Source organism: Eschscholzia californica, unplaced genomic scaffold (genome assembly GCF_041429995.1).
Source record: "Eschscholzia californica isolate CP2 unplaced genomic scaffold, dmEscCali1.0.p SCAF_4, whole genome shotgun sequence".
Lineage (NCBI taxonomy): Eukaryota > Viridiplantae > Streptophyta > Magnoliopsida > Ranunculales > Papaveraceae > Eschscholzia > Eschscholzia californica.
The window spans coordinates 51,880,768-51,901,022 of record NW_028238461.1 but is presented as its reverse complement, the minus strand read 5'-3'; the positions used below and the strand labels follow the sequence as shown (position 1 = coordinate 51,901,022).

The following is a 20,255-nucleotide window of genomic DNA, read 5'->3' as shown; positions in this document are numbered from 1 at the left end:
TTTTGAAGGAACATAAGAACCTGAATAGATGAAATCTTTGCCGCCGTAGCTAAAGCCATGCTTCACAAGAGTGTTACTGCCACAAACCAAAGTATATATTAAAATGCTGCGAGCTTGATAAGTAGTGTATAGCTCCTCTAAAAGGTAAAAGCGAGAAAGTTAAAGAGAATATACCTAATTACTTCAACTTTGTCTGCATGGCCACTTGGTTCCCCAAATGCACTACCATAATGGAATCTACCACAAGAAACCCCAGCTTTGCCACCAAGAAGCTCTATCATCTTCCCTATTGTCATTCGACTGATGGTCACAAGAAAAATCAAACAAAGATATGTCAAATTACTCAATTAGTAAGACCAGGCTATTTCAGCGTTAAACTTATGAGCCAAATCTTTTTAACGGGCTTCAATACAACAAATGCAAACAGAATGTCTTTTAGTAATAAGGATATATCAAGAAAATGAAAGATTAAAATTAACTGGCTCGCGAAATTAACACACAGATAGAAGAAGTTGCAAAAGAAGTAGTTAGTACAACATGTGAAACCTTAAGTTAAGATATCATTATAAACTTGCTTAGCGCCTACATTAGATCTTTTAAACGCTATCAGCGGGTATAGCTGGTTCATGTTACTATAGTCAATTGTTCAAAAAACATATGGTATAGCTGTATAGCACCATATGCGAATGTAAAATTTAGAAACTGAATCCAATATTACAGCGGAAATGACCCAAACTTCTCCTCCAAACAGATTAAAAATTCGCACTCAGGATCCGTCCGGTGCTACATATTATCAATGAGGGAAATATCACGTGAATACACCCTTGCATGTCTCATTCATTAGAATAAATCATTACCATCGTCAGATATCAGAATTTCAAATGCCAATGCACATTTGCTTAGGAAGAACCAATTACCCGACCATTCCTTCTTTATGAATCTTACTTTTTCTTTCCTTCGTTTTTTCTATCCCTACTCAAAAAGGCCTTATTACAAAATGTCCCCATGTGTGGAAGGAAATATTCGTAAATAGCAGCTTTCACATAGTAAGAGATGTTTCATAAGGCCTAAAGGCCAAAACATGCTATTTGCATAAGAAGAGATTTCAGAAGCAAGATGCAATTAAAAACTGAAGGTCAAGAAAAGTACAAATATACAGGAAGAACTTACCTTGGAAACCCATGAGGATTCATAATTAAGTCAGGGCATATACCACGCTCTGAAAATGGAAAATCCTCCTGCTGAAGGATGGTACCACAAACACCTTTCTGCCCATGTCTACTGCTAAACTTGTCACCAACCTGTGTGGAAAAAGAGACATAGTTAGATAAACTGAAAACAGCAGGATGTATTATGATATTAATCAACCATGAGAGGAAATTTCAGGTCTAACAACTTAACTGAAGTATTTCATGTATAGACTTACCTCCGGTCTACGAGTTTCACGGATTAGGAACTTGATGCGTTCATTCCCGTCTTGGTCTGTGAAAAGTGCTACTCTGTCAATCACTGATGTCTCTCCCTTGGGCCCTTTGTACTTCTGTGCAGCAGGATTGTAATTCCTAGATAACCAATAAAAGGTAAGACAAATGGTTCTTACAGCAAGTACAAATACGCTAAATATTTCCACCCTAAACTTACACAACAGGACTGTCGGTACTTGATGGCACATATTTATTGAGAAGAACCTCATCAAAACTAATTTTTTCCCCAGGAGATGCTATTCCATCATAGTCCAGTTTCTGCACAGAATACAAATAATTGAGACTTATAAGTTATAACCAACCAAATACTAAATTAAAATCTTATGTACATATAAAAAACCAAAAAGGCAAGGAACAATTAGGAGTTTGAAGCGAGGTCCATATCACAACTAAATGAAAACACGTGGATTTGATTTAAGAAAAAGATTTGTATAGTCAACAGCGTTCCTCAAATGACATTCGCAAGAAAAGGAAAGTAAGATGGTCACAATTTTCTTTGCAGAAACATACAGGTACATGATATTAAAAAAAAAAACTATCTATATATGTAGACTTCACCGTACTGTAATTTCTAGCCTGCAAGTTACAAAATTTTAAAAGAGTGGTAGAATCAGTGTATTAGGGGGGAGAGAAGGTGAAGCGAAAATAATATGTATGTAATATCCATGGACCAAATCGACATTATTGTTCTAACAATATGAACATTTAAACTAGTAACAAGTACACAAAAGCCTACAATAGGATTCATAACGAAATTGATACTACACAGGTGAGTGAAGCAGGGCAGGGGCATCGTTAACCCACAACTTCCCTAGAAGAATGAGATACCAGCACGGAAGTCCATTGCTACATATCATGTTTATAACAAAGAAAATATAAAACCTGCTGGTCTTGTTTTTCTTTTTCTCGTGATGCAACTTTATCTCGTTCACCATTTTGATACTTCTGAAGGATGCAAGATGTCCTGTCCATGGAGAATATTCAAAGAAATATCTTTAGTACAACCTAACGAGGCGTAACTTATATGTAACATTATGCATTTAAATAAGAACTAGAATTCTGAAAGCAAATTGAAATTAACAGGTTGATACTTCTTTATTACGATACAACGACCAAATCCACGATCAAGTGATGCTTTATTCATAACTATTGCATCCTCAATATCATAACCACTGTAACTCATAACAGCAACTGTTGCATTCTGGCCTGCTCCAAGCTTATCGTACCCAACCTGAGAACAAAATATTTTGCTTATATGCTATGTCGCAATGATTGCATAGTATGAAAAGGCATAAGAGTTCTAACCAGTTCAATTGTTCTTGTAGTCAGTAATGGCCTCTGAGGATATACCAAAAGATAAATTAACGAATCCATCCGGAAAAGCTGCAAAAATTGATGAAAAATACAAACTTCAGTTAGATAGAGATAAGGGATCATAACTAAAAGATATAAGAAGTAGAACTATATAATCATCAAATAATACAACAAAGAGATTCGACGTTGAAATCACATGAAATAAATATGAAAATGGAAAAGGAACTAGCTGGAAAATCAATTATAAGTTGAATAAGATGTAGTAGTGTAAATAAAAGCCTAAATATTAGTATCGGAACTAAAAAAACAGCTCGTAGATGATACTCCCTCCGTCCCAAATTGAATGCCGGACTATATCCAAGTTCAAATCACCTCTTAGATAATACTCCCTCCGTCCCAAATTGATCGACCTAATTTCCTTTTTGTGTTGTCCCATTTCTAAAAATAAAAAGTAGAGTTTTTTGCTCTTCCACTAATACCCATTAATATAAATTTAATGACAACTTTATTTAAAAGTAAGTTGAACTTTTTCATGGTATGGTAAAAAAGTTAAAGAGGGTACAATTGGAAAAATCATGTTATTTTTGAAAGTCAAACTCTAATTAATGATGTTGCCTTAAAAAGTTGGCTTTTCAAAATAGGTCATTCATTTTGGGACGGAGGGAATAGTTTTAAAACCCCGTAATGTTCTTTTCTATGACATCTACAGTAATCGGGACTTGGGAACCATCATTACAAAACTAATTGCTCATGCTTGATTCCAACATACGAATATGCACTCCTGAATGAAGATCCCATCCCCGTCGATGTTTGAGTGTATCGACCAAAGAGCAACAAGAGCAGTATCTAATGAACATCCCAACACTTACTGCATTATTAACACTCAGGAACAGTAGAATTTCCAACACAGCAGTCAAACAAGTCGTTCATAATTTTTATGAACCTGATGTTATCACTCGAAGTCTGTAGAATATGTTGCCTTTTACAGTTTGTTTGACAAATAAAAGATGAAGGTAGAATACTTGATCACTAAAACAATTGGACTCCATATGTTTTAATAGGGAAATATTGATAAAAGGTTTTAATACTGGTACGAAGGTGATAAGAGAGACAAGAAGAGAATCTTACCTGGTTATAAGCAATATTTCCCATTGCTTGTTTTCCCATTGCACACTACAAGAAATGGTACAGAGTTTACGATCATTTAAGAAATTCCAGAATGCAAAGAGTTATTTCTGCCTCTAAAACAAATATGGACAGACCTGATATGTATTTCTTGGTGACTGATTATGATGAGGATAGGGAATCAACCCAGCAATAACACCTAAAATAGTGAAAGGCTCAATTTCAATATGAGTTGTTTCAGGTCCAGCTTCTCCTTCATAAAGCGCAATCTAGGGACATATAAACAACAATTATGAGTCGTACAGTAATTATCATTATTAATAATCAAATGACTTCATGCAAAAGAAAGCTCCATATACTATATTAATGCACAAACCAAAGAATTATTTTGTTCGTTGACATCAAGATACTCGATCAATCCTTCACGTAAGAAATCATTGAATTTGCGAGCACCATCCTTGAAAAGAAAAAAAGAGAAGCTTAGGGTAATGTTAGTTATAACAAGATTTTTCAGGAAAAATAAATACGCTACACATACCCTCAACTCCTTCATGTGGATTTCTTTTATCCTTGATCTACCCTTGTCAGCAATGACAAGTGGGCGACATACACGACCTCCATCCGAAGCAATGTAAACACAACGCTACAAGACATTTCATCGACAGTGTCAGACATAAAATAATACTAAAGACAACTATCTTGTTAATACACCAAATACAACGATAAGAATTTTGTCTTTCATTTTCTGTTCTCTGCCTATCAATTAATTGTCGATCCAGATATTACTAGCTTTGGCTTCTCCATGCATAAAAAAAATTAAGAACCACTTTCTGCGCATTCCAACTAAAGAAATTAACCTCTTGAGGAGACAGTAAGAACTATCGTCCTTCGTCACAATTAATTAAGTTTATACTAGTATAAAGCAAGTAAGCAACAACTACTAAGACAATAGCACCAGGGTCAAGTTCATTAAATAAACAACTCCATGTGGATACGACGTTTTGCCAAGGAGAAGGATGCCTTATGGCGCAAGATCATTTGCCATAAGTATGGAGAAGATAAAGTGGGCTGGTCTTCAACATTCCGTATGGCTGCAAGGTGTGGAGAGGTATTGAAAACAGAATGGATCAGTTCATCAAATTAACCAAATGCAAGCTAGGTAACAGCAGGAACATAAAAATTTTGGCACGATATATAGTTCTCTACCATTTGCTTAAGAGAAATATTCCCAGCAATCTTCCATGTCACCACTAGGAAAGAAGCCTCGGTTGATCAGTTATATGATCCTATCCATAGGAGCTAGAATATTATTCTGCGAGGAAGACTGAATGATTGGGAAGTTCCTATACTTGCTAACCTGTTGGGCATCCTCGACATCATACACCCCAATGAAGACTGAAGAGGATATACTTAATATTAGCTAGATAATAGTCTTATATTAACTGTCTGATTGTTTCCTAGTTATATATAGATTCCTAAGATTGTCTAGTGGCGGCCAACGGGCCGTGCCATGGCGGCACACCCCGTTTGACAGCCGTGGCGTGTTAGACATGCCACAGCCACGCCAGGCACGGCTTTGAGCCGTGCCGTGCCTAGACTACAAGGTGTTGGCACAGAAACGATCCAGTCGTTGCCGTGCCGGGTCGTGGCTAATGGGTCAGCTATTGCCAAACGTAACAAAAGAAAGCACTAAATAATTTTCGTCAAACGTTGTGATCTTAGTTTAAACTTTAGAATCTATGTTTATTTTATTACTTAATAATTTTATCAATTAACAACTACTTTCAACAAAATAACAGTAATGTTTTGTAAATTAAGTACCCGTTTCTAACGGGTTAGCGTGTCGTGGCGGGTTAGGAACGCCACGGGCCGTGGCGTGTCGTTTTTCCGTTTCTGACGTGCCGTGGTTCACGGGTCCGGGAGCTTAAAATCCCAGACCCGCCACGGCCCGCTTGACCCGTGTCGGGTCGGCACGACATGGCACGCGACGTTCCGTGTCGTGTTGCCTTATAAACGGGTTGTGCTGGTCCGTTTCCGTACCGACACGACCCATTGGCCACCACTAAGATTGTCTTTCCTGATTGTATAGTTTCCTAATATATATTCTTAGATGTGTTTCCTAAAAGAGATAATCTAGCTGTATATATATGTGTATATTGCTCCATTAAAAGCTCGTCTTGTAGCAAAGGGTTATGCCCAAACCTATGGAGTGGACTACTCAGAAACCTTTTCTCCTGTTGTGAAATTGACATCTGTTCGTTTGTTTATTTCGATGACGGCTACGTATAATTGGGCTTTGCATCATTTGGATATCAAGAATGCATTCCTTTATAGCGATCTTCAACGGGAAGGGTATATGGAGCAACCTCCTGGTTTTGTAGCTCAGGGGGAGTATGGACGAGTTTGTCGTCTTCGAAAATCTCTTTACAGTTTGAAACAGAGTCCTCGTCCTCGGTTTGGAAAATATAGTTCTGTTGTTGAGACTTTTGGTCAAAAGAAATGCATGTCTGATCACTCGGTATTCTATAAACAATCTAAAGTTGGTATCATTTTGTTAGTTATATGTGGATGGCATTGTTATGACCGGAAGTGATATAATAGGAATCTTAACTCTCAAGTCTTTTCTTCATACACAGTTTCACACAAAGGACTTGGGGATGCTGAAATATTTCTCGGGTGTTGAAGTTACAAAAATAAAAAGGGTATACTTCTATCTCAAAGAAAATATGTCCTTGACTTATTAACCGAGACAGGACAATTAGGAGCAAAACCTAGTTGCACTCCAATGACTCTGACTGTGCACCTTACGAGAAAAGGAGAACCGTTCAAAGATCCTGAGAGATATCCAAGGTTGGTTGGAAAGCTGAATTATCTTACGGTAACAAGTCCAGATATTGCATATTCAGTCAGCATTGTTAGTCAGTTTATGTCATCTCCAACAATTCATCATAGGCAACACTAGAACGGACTATGGGTGTTCTTGTCATGCATATTGTCATGTAAAAAAAATGAGAGAGAAAGGAGAGAGGAGAGAGAAAAATGCAAACGTCGGTGTATCCTCAGATTCCCATCCTCATCATAACTCTAAACTTGATTCTGAGTCTTAGATCAAGGTCGAAGGGAAGAAAAATGGTTGAATAAGCATATCGGAGCTGGGTTTTTACCGTGAACGGATTATCAACTTACCTCTTGTAGGCATTAACCAGCTTGATTACTTTCATGGAACTCTTAATAGAACAAAGAAAGCAAGGTGATGGAGTCAAGAAAATTAGTAGATTCCGAGATGGAAATACTTTATGGCTATGGGAAAGCATGTACAACAGTCGAGGGGAATACGTGTGGGCTCACAAGGTACGAGATGGGGAGAATCGAGGAAAATCTATTTGTATTCCGACCGCAAATTTTTTTTCTAACCATTTACCACCTTGTTCTTAAAGAGACATCAGTGCATCACTTCTATATCAGAGAGTTTTTTTTTTTGAAACCTTCTATATTAGAGAGTTGAAAGTCTGGGATATCACTTTAAGAAGGAACTTGAACGATTGGGAAATTCCAATTTACATTCATCTGATGGACTTGCTCCAAGGATATCGGCTTTTAAAGGATGTGGATGATCGGAAGATTTGGCGCAGTAATGAGAAGGACCCTCTTTCGGTGAATCAGTGCTACACAAGAATCAAGGGCCAGAATATTTCGACATATTCCTTCAAGTTCATCTCGTTGTGGTCTCCAAAAGTGCCCCCTAGAGTTAGTTTCATGGTTTGGGCTGCTGTTCTAGGAAAGCTTCCTATGATCGATCAACTTCAGAAGAGAGGAATGCCTTGGCCTAATAGATGCATTCTCTGCAAAGAGGATGGTGAATCATTTTTTTTTTGAAAAATTTGATTAAATTAAAAGAGAAAAAACTATACAAGGGAGGGGGAGGGAGGAAAATGTGACAAACAGACTTCTCACATCGTCCAGGCTCCTAATTAACCACTACATCATGAAAAGAAGCCAACTTAAGGCTATCAATGTTTTTAATCCAAAAGAAGATTGTGCATTTCACATCTTCCACGTCCACCTTAGTCGTTAAATTTTCCTCTTTAAAAATCTTATTGTTCCTATCCTTCCAGATATTCCAAAGGATAGCTGCCAGCACCATACTCCATACTATTTTCCTATTCTTTTTCTGCCACAGCCCGTCCCATTGATAGAGCATCATATGAATACTACTGGGTTTGCACCATTGTATCTTCATGGATGAGGTGAAATAGTCCCATAGAGTGGCCGACACTGTGCACCGAAGAAAAATGTGATATGTTGACTCCTCTTCTTTCAAACAGAGAATGCATCTACTAGGGAGCACAACCTCTGTTCTTCAAGTGTTCAGTGGTGAGGATTTTCTGTAACACCAATAGCTGCACCTCACTATTTAGGCGAGCATAGCAATGATTCACCGATAGCGTATCTGTCCTTTCCTACTTCCATACCCTGATATCTTGGCCCTCAGACAAACTAACTGAATGTAGTTCTTCAAGAAGCATCATATAACTCTGAATCTCCCAGTCATTCAAGTTTCTTCTGGACCTAATGACCAAAACTTTGTTGATTTGATCATAGTAAGCTGGCACTGGCTTCCTTATCCACCGCCACAACATATATCTTAGGAAATCTGTCCTTAAGCGGTGCCACCCCTAGCCAGAGCTCCGTCCAGAAACATATGATCTCTCGCGACATCCACGCCTCCCAATATCTAACTATATCTATGAAAGATGATTGATTATACTTGGGTAGGCATCTAGCCCACCCATAGATAACAACTTTTTACATCGTCCACATCTAAACTAGTGTTTTTTTTACATCGTCCACATCTAAACTAGTGTTAGCGTTAGCATCTTTGAAAATTTTGTTGTTGCGGTCCTTCCAGATGCTCCATACTATCATTGCTGGGATTAAGTCTCAAATATCTTTCGTTTTCTTTGGCTTTGAGATGCCTTCCCACTGCTCAAACAACTGAGACGCCGATCCAGGCATACACAATTTAATTTTGAGAGAGGCTAAGAAGTAAGACCAGGTATTACCCGCGACCTTGCAATGAATAAAGATGTGATCACAAGACTCTTCCTCAACTTTACAAAGGACGCACCGATTTATGATCTGAAATCCTCTACACCGCAAGGAATCTACTAACTTGGGAAATATCTTCCTCAATAAAGAATTAAGTGTCATCAGCGAATCGGTGAGTCATTTGCTCCTTCACTGCCCAAGAGTGACTCCCATCTGGTCTTTCTTCATTTCTTTTGGAGGTAGCTCCTGGTGCAGCCCAAGGTCTATTTCTCAGGCCTTGGAGCAATGGAATGGGTTATTTGTGAATAGAATCAAGAGGGACCTTTGGTCTCTGATCCCCTTCGCTATAGTGTGGGCTGTTTGGGTTACCAGGAATGATCAAACATTCAGACTTTCAAAGAGTATAGTGGCCGGTCTAGTTTAGAACAAGGTTACCAGATTCGCTCCTTCTAGTGGCGTACCGCGATCTGGTTCGTGCGTACCCTTTTAGGGTGCGTTCGCGTACCAGATCGCCACTAGGAGCGAACCCTAATCAAGGTTCAAGAAGAAGATGAAAAAAATACGAAGAAACTAGATTTCATAGGAAAAAAGTAGAGAAAACCTGTATTTTCTTTTGAACCTTCATCTATTAGAGTCTCACCATGATTCTCTTCATCGATCTAACATATTTACAGTTTGTTTAAGGTTTCTTTGTTTGATGGAAAGATGAATAGAGAGAGAAAGTTGAGGGAGGAAGAAGACAGTAAACCCTGCTCTGTTAGATTAGGGTTTCTTTTTGAGTTTCTTTATGCCACCGCAGGATAACAATAGCCCTAAGAATAGGTTCCAACCGTTAGATCAAAAGGGCTATCGAAATAGAATTCTTTTTAGGGTTTTCTTCCAACCCTTGGATCTCTAGAAAGATTTTTAGGGCTATCGAAATAGAATCCTTGTTATTCTCTTCCATCGGAGTTCTCTCCTTTTTCGTTTTCTTGTAGTTCTCTCCTTTTTCGTTTTCTTGTAGTTCCCTCCTTTTTTGTTTATTATTAATTCAAATTATTCAAAAAAAAATATTGGATGTTTTACAGATGCTGATTGGGCAGGTTCTAAAATAGACAGGAGATTAACTTCAGGTTATTGTATTTTTGTTGGAGGAAACTTGGTCGCATGGAAGAGCAAGAAGCAAAATGTTTTGTCACGATCTACTGCAGAATCAGAGTATAGGGCTATGACACAATCAGTTTGTAGAATAATGTGGATATATCAGCTTTTGACTGAAGTAGGTCTAAAAATTACTGTACCAACAAAATTATGGTGTGATAATCAAGCTGCTCCTCATATTTCCTCTAATCCGGTGTTTCATGAGCGAACTAAACACTGGAGAACAACTAGGCGATATCTTTAGGAAAACCTTAAACGGAGTTCGAGTTGATTATCTTTGTAACAAGTTGAGAATGATTAATATATATGCTCCAACTTGAGGGGGAGTGTTAGTTATATACTTAATATTGGCTAGATAACAGTCATATATTAGCTGTCTGATTGTTTCCTAGTTATATAGATTCCTAATATTGTCTTTCCTGATTGTAGAGTTTCCTAAGATATATTCCTAGATGTGTTTCGTAAGAGAGATAATCCTAGTTGATATATATGGGTATATTGCTTGATAATAATAATAAGATGAAATACAGAAATATGTTTAACAATATGGTTTTGTTGGGCGAGGGAGATAAAGACCATATTGTTGGACAAGGATGATTTGGGCTTGCTTGTCTTCATAAACTCCCGACAGTCAACTATCTTAATAAGAGGGGTTGCTCCAGCTTGTGAAAAAATGCATTCTTTGTAAGGAGCAGGAAACAGACAACATGCTACCTTTTGTTCAATTGCAAAGTGCCTACGGGTTTACGGATTTACTTCAGTAACGCCATCTACACTAGTTGGAGCCTCCCAAGTTTGATGGATAGGAACGTCTAAATCGTAACAGAGGTGGAAGATGTAAAAGGGTAATTTTCATTGGAGTGGAAACTCGAAATGGGTAAGTCTAAATCGCATTACAACTTTGTTCACAAGTGGGTAGCTATGACAATATAACATAGCTGCCCAAGGTCCCTTGATATTTTTTTTTTCTATATAAATTCATTTCAAGTACAAAATAAAATATTCTCTCACTTGCAAGCGACAAGTGAACAACCTGAACTGCACATATACAAGCCATATGCAACTGCAATGCTCTGATAGTAACGGTATCAATTTGAACCGTCACAAAGCCAGAATCAGATTACCAGAATACACTTGTACACAAAGAACAACAACCCAATACAACTGAAATGCTCTGGAAGGAAGTTACCTGTTTTTCATTTACAAATACGCTGACAAACTCCCCAATTCTTCCTAGTCTCCGCAACTTTCTCATGGCATTGGCAAAATGCTAAAACAAAGAAGAATCAGGTAAGGCCTTCAAGAAATATTTGAAGAAATAAAATGAGAATCATATATACTAATAGACACGTACTTGTGGCTGCATGTGCTTGCCAAGAATAAGTCCATTCAAAATGATCAAAAATGACTTTGGCGTATGAAGTTCTTCTGCTGATAACAACTCCAGATCTTCCACGCCCAAACTGTAACACTGGTGCATAAACATTTGTGTATAATCATGTCATTAACAAACCCAGGCATATATCGAATACAACAATGAAATAGTATATAACAGATTAAACATTGGGTCAAGTAGTAGTAAATATGTTTCTTGCAGAGTATGTACAAATTACTTGGAACACTCTTTCCCTAAACGTGTCATGGATGGAAGATGATAACCTACTAGTCATGTACTCATGTCAGCCTATGTCAACTGTCATGAGAGAATTGCTTATAGAGACTAGGTTTTCCTTCTAAGGGAATTCTTTAGAAATATTTATCTTCATTCTCACAACAACTATTTCTAATCTTGTTTAAAGTCGAGAGAAAAATGAAAGTACAAATTTCCGGATGAATTTATAACATTATTCTAAACAAATGTTGTAGCTATCTCAAATTCACCATAACCAAATTGGTGAACAGTCACGTAGTTGGGCTAACATGGTCCACCTACCCACCAGGACACTACTCCAATACAATAACCAGTTTGGGTTTCACACATTACTCGGAGTATAGGATGAACAGATTCTTTCATATACTATCCTCACTTGACAAACCCATGATTTTTCTTACTAAATATCACAAAATAACCACAACGTTCTAAAGAGTGTTTCTATGTCTGTAGTATACTAATTATTGATGGAGTCATGGAAACAATCTCAAGGATCTAGGATTCTAGATATATATTGACAACCATAACTGTGGCCACTATAAAAGCTGGTTGATCCCAATAGGAGGAACTCTCCATGTATATTCTTGTCTTCATTAGTCACCTTTTGCCGTGTCTCCCATGACATTCACACAATCGTAGGAGGCATCAAATCCGAAACTGTTTGCAACCCCTTGGAATGTGCAGAACCCCCCATAGAAAAGGGTCATTATCATTAGCAATTCCAAGTATCTCTCTATTGCTTTCTATTTATTTGTTTGCTTGTGTAATAACTAATAATGGTCCCAGTTCTAGTTATGCTAATTTACAAGCCTACGTTAGTTGGTAACCAAAGCTACGGAATTCTTGGGATACACACTGCTCATAAAAATTGCTGAAAATCTGCCAGAGAGGAAGTGACCGAACAGAATTAGGTTCTCCAAGTTATGAATAGTCAAAAGTAATCACATAATTATCCTTGAGGACTTCGCCATACAACTATAAAAGAAAATTCTTGTTTCTGATACATAAATGGTGATCTTTAGCTCGTTGTAAGTACATACCAGAGAAATTAAGGGCCCTTCCTCTTCATCAGTCGTAACGTGAGTCATCAAGGCCAAATTTTTTACAAGACCACAAGATTCCCCTTCAGGAGTATCACATGGGCAAAGCATACCCCACTGTTCCAAGAAGAAGACAATATCCATATGCAAATGATTAGAGAAAATCCTGAGTCACATTTGTAGAAACAAAGTAAGCTGAAAAATCAGAACAGAAAGGAGAATCTAACCTGACTAGGTTGCAGTGCTCTTGGTCCACTCACTTTTCTGGACTTCTCAAACTGTGGCTGGATTCTTGTCATGTGTCCGACAGTTGAAATGAATGAAAGACGGGCCAGCACCTGTGAAGGCAGAAATATAACATCTCAAGTTATAAGTAAGACACTGAATATATTGGAAAGAAAAAACCAGGGACTAAGATAACCTGTGTCATTCCCTTCTTGTGCATCTTAAACCTTTTTAGATCCCAATTACCAGTAGACATGGCCCTCTCCAAGCCTTGGGTGATAACACCATTTTGCGTCACAAACTACAAACCATTGCAACAAAATACAAATTAATTAGATTACTCCTAAAGTAAAATCCGTGAAGACAGCCCGAACTAAAGGGGGCCTGGGTATCAAAAATCTCAAGACTATGAACCAGGCTCTCCTAACTAAGTGGCTTTGGAGGTTTGAACAGGAGGATGGCAAATTATGGAAGGAAGTAATTGGGGATAAATATGGAGCTGTACCGAGTGATTGGGCTAAGAAGGTTAAGAATCTATCCTATGGGTGTGGGGTTTGGAAAGGAATCCAAAATAACTTGGATGGCTTCAAAAGAATTACCAAATGGAAAGTGGGTAGTGGGCAGAAGATCATGTTTTGGGAGGATAAATGGCTAGATAATGTGACGCTAAAAGATCGGTTCCCTAACATCTTCTCTATTGTGATGGAGAAGAAGGCGAAAGTGTGCGAGTTGGTGGACTTAGAGTCTGGGGTATGGAACATCAAAACCAGGAGGAGCTTGAATGATTGGGAAGTTACGGAATACGTGGAGCTCCTAAGAACCCTTCAGGAGGTACGACTAAATAGTAACCAGGATTCTAGGGTATGGATAAGGGAGGAGAAAGAGAAGTTGACGGTTAAGCTTTGCTACTCTTTGATGGAAACAGGAGACCAAATCATGCATCCAACTCTAGTAAAGATTCTTACGAGGAAGGGTATCCCTCCGAGAGTTGGATTTATGCTTTGGGCGACATTCATTAATAGAGTCCCGACGGTGGATGTACTCAGACGAAGGGGTATTATGATCATTAACCGTTGTATCATGTGTAAGGAGAGCGAGGAGACTAGTGCTCACTTGTTCATTCACTGTAAGGTTGCGCAAGGCTTGTGGTCATACTTCCTCAACTCGGTAGGTATCAAATGGTGCTTCCCATCATCGGCTGCAAACCTCTTCGATCAATGGGAGAGCACCCCTAAGCCGCGAGGAAAGAAAGAGATTTGGAACTTAATTCCGGCAGCTATAGTGTGGAGCATATGGAAAGACCGAAATAACAAGACGTTCAAGGAAGGAAATGCAAACTCGAACCTAGATGTGGAGGACATTAAGTCAGTTATTTTTGGTTGGGCTAAGAATCTAAATTGTATTGGTTCTGCACACTTTAATGATGTTGTATTCAATTGGGAGGCGTGGATCGGTCAACATATCCACTAACCTACCCCCCCTTGTATAGTTTTCCTTTTAATATTAATTCAAAGTTTCAAAAAAAAAACAACGCGCCATTTTGAATTTCAAGAGGTATCTGCTTCCCGCACAAATTCATAAACATTTAATGGTTATGCACACATAGAGAATAACTAAATAAACAGACAAATACGGAAATACAGGAATTATTAATTGCAGATTGCAATCAATGCTCAACAATGTAAATAGCCCTAACGGAAGCTATAGCATGTGTAGAACTGTGGAGGCTCCAAGCACAAATTTGTAATTATCCATTGATCAAAGCCGTTATGTTTGCTTATGTTTGAAAACTTAGCTCTTTCTTGATTATTCGAGTTGACTCGAGTTCAATATTTTGTTTGAAACTTCAAATGAATATATTAATAGAATTTTTTTTACAAACAATGAAAGGGATATGGAATTGTGCTAACATGTTACATTATCCATGCCATGACTCCCAATTTACTACTATGTCAGTATAAGATAACAGCTTATAGTCTTTCAGTTTCCCAGCCCAGAGGAAAATAGTTCCTTCCACATCTTCTATATCTATATTGCCAGTTAAATTCACCTCCTTGAAAATTTGTGTTCCTATCCTTCCATATGTTCCACACTATTGCTTTTGGCACCAGGTTCCATATGTCTCGTACTATTCCTATCCTTCCATATGTTCCACACTATTCCTATCCTTGCAGACTTTTTTGTTCCTATTCTTCCATATGTTCCACTCGTGTTCAATATTCAATCTCATAGTTTATCAAGCTTCTAGTTATAAAACATTATTCATACACAATGTTTGAAAAAAAGGTTAAGGTGTACGCCTCAAGGCGCACCCCGAGGCGAGGCGGTCTTGAGGCGCTCCGAGGCGTATGTATTTTAGATCGAATTTTGTGTTTTTAAATCCAATAACTCTTTAGAATTTTTGGTTTTGTTTTCACTCTTATTCTTATTTTTGAGTTGTTTAACAACACTTCGGATTTATACTATAGTAGTAAAGTAGAAAACTTGTTATGCTACGTTTTTTACACAATTGATGTCATTTTCTTTAGCAAATTTTTTTCCCGTATTTTACGCATCGACCCGCCTTGTGATAGCAAACCGCCTTGAGGCGTAAAAACGTGTTTTAAAACCTTGTTTTTACATAAAAAGGGAGATGCTAGACTAGTTTAATCTCTAAGGCACTAAAACAGAAAAAATATTAATGAAAAGCCTAATAAGTCTCACAAAGTGTACCTCAATTTCGGACCCACCATAGCACCGCTAATTTCCGCAACAAAAGCACTCACCCAACGAACTTGCAACTACGAGTAGGGGTTTATCTCAAAAGACCTCACAACTATGTGGGAGAGAGTCATATATTATTAGCTCTGCAACTAGATTTTCTTATCTATGTGCAACAAGTGTCTCGATCGAGCATACTATCTGATGTTTGCTCCTTTTGTTATCGGGGGAGGTATTTGGTTCTCGATATACCTCCCAAGGCCTTCTTATTGCTATCCGTCGCAATTCTTTTGTAACTCTTACTTTTAGTTAATATTAATTCAAACTTTTCAAAAAAAAAAGTGTCTCGATCGAGCTACAACATTTAAGGAACCTTCAAAAGCTAATCCCCAGTGAAGGTATTGGGACCACTAAAAATACAGTCTACACTTGTAGTACAAGATTTAGGCTTAAGAGAAATGAGGAACAATTCCTTTCTATATTCAAATCTGAACAAATATATCAGGCACAAAAGATTGAAACAAGATTAACTACTTACAGAAGAAATGTCAAGACTAGAAGAGCGATTACTTCTTGTGAGGGCAGCATCTATTCTCCTCTGGACTTCAGTGATCATTGTCTTGAACAAATCCTACAGAAAAGAAACTAATGAGAAGCTGTGGACATAATAGAATATCAGAAAACGAGAAACTCCAATTGCATATCAGCATATGGCATACCTCAAATAGCAGAGATATCATCTGCCCAGACAACTCCAGCCGCTTGTTTCCCACATAATCCTGTGAAAGCCAAAACGACAAATCTTGAACATGAGTTAACATTCTCTATCACGGTTACAGTTGCAAGTGTGCAACAACTTTCAATTCAGTTCTCATGGAACTTGCATCCTTTGGCAATACTACTCACAGGTTTTACGGATTTACTAAACTGACCCTATAGATCACCAAATTGAGAGCAATTGAATAATTAAATGACTCATTTGAAAGAAAAAGTGAGATTGTGAGATGCACATTATACCACCTGTTCGAGCTATACACTTGTTACTTTTTTATGAAGACAAAAGACGATAAAACAGCAGAAGTGTTTCAGTAACAATTCTAGGGGACACCCAAGTACAGTGGATCTATATTAACAGACATTACTGATTCCTCCAAGAAGAATAAAAAACTAACATTATATATTACATTATATATTTTTTTGAAACTAGATATATACATATATCTAGTTTAGGACAGGCAAAACAATATGTACGAAGTCTAAGGATCTAATCTGGTGAGTTAAATATAACAGTGTAATGTAAAGTTTGACCTGAGCAGCAGAATGGAATGTTGGTTTAACTCCTTTACATTAAAAGTAAAATTCTTTAGTATACAACAAACGATAGCGCAAATCTGTCACCAGTAGTATTTAATCATTGTTACACCCTTAACCACACAGGAAGTACTTTGACATTATCACCTCCATGGTATTGACATACAACATTATCATAATATGCAAATAGCAATATGACATGTACCAAGAGACGTTATTGCTTGTGATCAGTTACTGCGAATAAGAAACAACTTCGATTTGGAATCCTAACTCTAAAAGTGTGTGAATTTAGCAATATAAGTCATCAATACCACCAAGAAACATAACTAACATGACAAAAGGATAAAAGAGCAATGCTCTAGAAATAATTACAGATTCTGTGTAATTTACCTTGTCATCCATCGCGTCCTTATTTAAAATTGCTTCCATCATACGTCTCAACATCACAGCAACATATATACATTTTGGACGGAAATTAAGTTGACGAACCTTTAGAAAAATAATATATATAGATCCAATACAAAACTGGAATTAGTACCTGAACTGAACTCAAATTTTTAAACATCAATAACGTGAGCAATCTCAGACAGAAAAGAAACTCTAACTTAAACGTCATATAGCTCTTTATATGACTCCATCAAAAGAACTCCAACAATATCCAGAAAAATTCGACTTGCTTCCAAAAATACCCAATACCTTAAGGCACGTTTTAGATACAAAATAAACCCAAGGTAACAACTTATGACCCCTAAAAGCTCTTCTAACAAGAACTACAAAAATTGAAACTGTATAGTAATTATAAACCGACAAATAAAAGTACCAACAGTAATTAAAAGATCTTTAAATAAAATAGGAACTCTACTTACAGCTGGAGCTCAGTCTAGAGCGAGCTAATAATCGGGAGATTGATTGACATAAAAGAAAATCTAAAAAAGACACATATAGAGTTTTTCTTCTGAATCCAGCAAAATAGTAGGTTGTATGTTAAGCGACCAAATAACACTGAACTAATGAGGTCAATGGGCTTCATATTTCAGAATAAATAGATGAAGAAAGTATACAGACCTCACTAAGTACAGCTCATGTCATTTTCTAGATGATTTGAAGTATTAGGAACACAACCATCTGTGTAGGCAAGGGCGCTTTCCTATAACTCGGCCATGTCTAAGCCAAACGAGTTTTGGTCATTTGGGTACAGAACAAGATTAGATGCAGGACATTACTTTCCGAGAGCTTGTTCTTTAATTAACGCAGTTTTATTTCTTTTTCTTTATCTAAATTCGAATTAATTGTATAAAGGGTAAAGGAATTTATAAGGGGCATAGATAAGAGAATGGTCAACCTAGGAAGAAAAGAAGAAGATTAGTTACGTAATGTCCAAAATAGCTTTTATAGGACCTTAAGATGTAAATTACTATGTTGCTTGGGGTTGGTCACAGATCTCTTTGGATCTTTTGCACGACGTTTTTGCTTCTGAAAATCAAGTTAATAGTTATTTAAATGGTGAAAAGAGGACTTACAGGAACATTAGCAATAAAAACATCACGAAGGATTTTTAGAGCTCGAGGTTCCTGTATAACAATAATGAATAGTATATGATTTAGGATATATGAATAATACAACAGAAACATTAGCAATAAAAACATCACGAAGGATTTTTAGAGCTCGAGGTTCCTGTATAACAATAATGAATAGTATATGATTTAGGATATATGAATAATACAACAGAAACTGTTTCGAAAAAGGAAAGAAATGAGAAGATGGACAAAGAAGACCTGTTCTTGAGAAGCATTCGAAAATGAGAACCTCTTCACCTGCAAGCAAAATTTATGAAAATAAATACAGAATATACGAAATGAAAAAGCATATGGTAATACAGTATTATATGGAACATGATTCAGCTATGTCGAAAGACTTCATTTAGGTTCCAGGAAATGCTATGCAGGTGGCGCATTCGTTGGAAATTGAATTATGAGTCCCTTTGTTCTTTCTATAGGACATCATTTCCTAAATGTTAGGTTCTTTTGGCAAAAGAGTATATAATAAGGATGTGTAACTGAACAACCCACCTAAGCTGGCCACTGCTCACATACACAACCTACCTAAGCTGCCCGCTACACACATATACAACCCACCTAAGCTGCCTCCCTGCCCCAAAGGTAATAAAAAAGGATACATGGCATAGTGAACATTCACGTAACTGACAACCATCCGAGCAAAACCAGACCACCCTTGTTATATAAATCACTATGGTGCAACTTCAAGCTAACCTTAACAATACAAAACCTAACCATGGACGAGACTGAATACCAGGACCACCATATCAACTCGTGAAGATGACATCCTCATTCGCCAAACCATCATTTGCTATTCCCTTTGAGGGAAGACAACAGAAAGGAAGCTATCATTTAAGAATATGGCCTCCGAATATGAAAGATTATAATGAAAGAGCCAGGGCCAAACATTCTTCACAATGGAGATGTAATATGTTGTTCTTAAGCTTAAAATTGTCTTATAGACGATAATGTTTAGTCATGGCCTAATTGGCATTAGTTTTCACAACTGGATTAATTAAGGTATTTACCGCATATAGAGGTGAGACATCCTATTTATTTTTTTATGCAAATGATTATAGATATGGTAGAAATTCTCTAGTGTCTGGAACAGTCTAGTATGTCAAAAAAATATTAAATTCAAAATATTAATGAAGTGTCTATGTAAAGTAGAGAGTCGTCTAGAGAAGTGGAAGGGATGTAGCTGGAATGCTATAAGTAGGGAAGCTCTCTAGTTTGTAAGGCAGGCTACGTCATTCTGAAATCAAGTAATAGTGAAGTTATTTTCTAGCAAAAGGGTTTCTCAAAGTGTTTCTCTTGGTTTCAACTCAAGAAATCAGGGCTCCGATGATGTCTGGAGTAATATCCTTTCGATTCTAAGGAAGCAAGTACTGATCTGTTTGCTTTAATTTTTCTCTTTCTAAAAGACAGAAAAGGGATCTCGCGACATGCTTTTACAACATATCGATTCCTTGATGACATTAGCTTGACACTTGTCTCTGAATCTGATGATTTATCAGAATAAGCTAATAAGTTTTGAGATAATTTACCTGCTTCTCGAGGAATTCCAGAGCCTCATGTTGAGTATATATATTCTTCTCCGCGCAATCCTAGTTTTGGACAAATAAAACCCATTAAATATGGAACCATATTTCCTTAGATA

General features: G+C 37.2%; 1 protein-coding gene across 2 annotated transcripts in view; it reads right to left on the bottom strand.

Moving 5' to 3' along the window:
• Positions 1-20,255, bottom strand: part of LOC147545904 (DNA-directed RNA polymerase III subunit 2-like) — a 30,302-nt gene that overhangs the window by 3,276 nt on the left and 6,771 nt on the right. The window contains exons 11-33 of one of the 2 annotated variants that reach the window (XM_086638425.1): positions 20,143-20,202; positions 18,815-18,853; positions 18,560-18,610; positions 17,430-17,528; positions 16,448-16,507; positions 16,267-16,359; positions 13,225-13,329; positions 13,031-13,141; positions 12,804-12,920; positions 11,467-11,583; positions 11,302-11,382; positions 4,462-4,566; positions 4,300-4,380; positions 4,061-4,192; positions 3,927-3,971; positions 2,790-2,867; positions 2,576-2,715; positions 2,367-2,448; positions 1,642-1,742; positions 1,427-1,562; positions 1,171-1,301; positions 175-300; positions 21-76 (exon numbers count right to left, since the gene is read on the bottom strand). In XM_086638425.1, coding sequence (XP_086494551.1) covers positions 21-76; positions 175-300; positions 1,171-1,301; positions 1,427-1,562; positions 1,642-1,742; positions 2,367-2,448; positions 2,576-2,715; positions 2,790-2,867; positions 3,927-3,971; positions 4,061-4,192; positions 4,300-4,380; positions 4,462-4,566; positions 11,302-11,382; positions 11,467-11,583; positions 12,804-12,920; positions 13,031-13,141; positions 13,225-13,329; positions 16,267-16,359; positions 16,448-16,507; positions 17,430-17,528; positions 18,560-18,610; positions 18,815-18,853; positions 20,143-20,202 — 2,146 coding nt within the window. Of the gene's footprint in view, positions 1-20; positions 77-174; positions 301-1,170; positions 1,302-1,426; positions 1,563-1,641; positions 1,743-2,366; positions 2,449-2,575; positions 2,716-2,789; positions 2,868-3,926; positions 3,972-4,060; positions 4,193-4,299; positions 4,381-4,461; positions 4,567-11,301; positions 11,383-11,466; positions 11,584-12,803; positions 12,921-13,030; positions 13,142-13,224; positions 13,330-16,266; positions 16,360-16,447; positions 16,508-17,429; positions 17,529-18,559; positions 18,611-18,662; positions 18,714-18,814; positions 18,854-20,142; positions 20,203-20,255 lie in introns of both variants that reach the window. The other variant, XM_086638426.1, reaches the window with a different exon arrangement.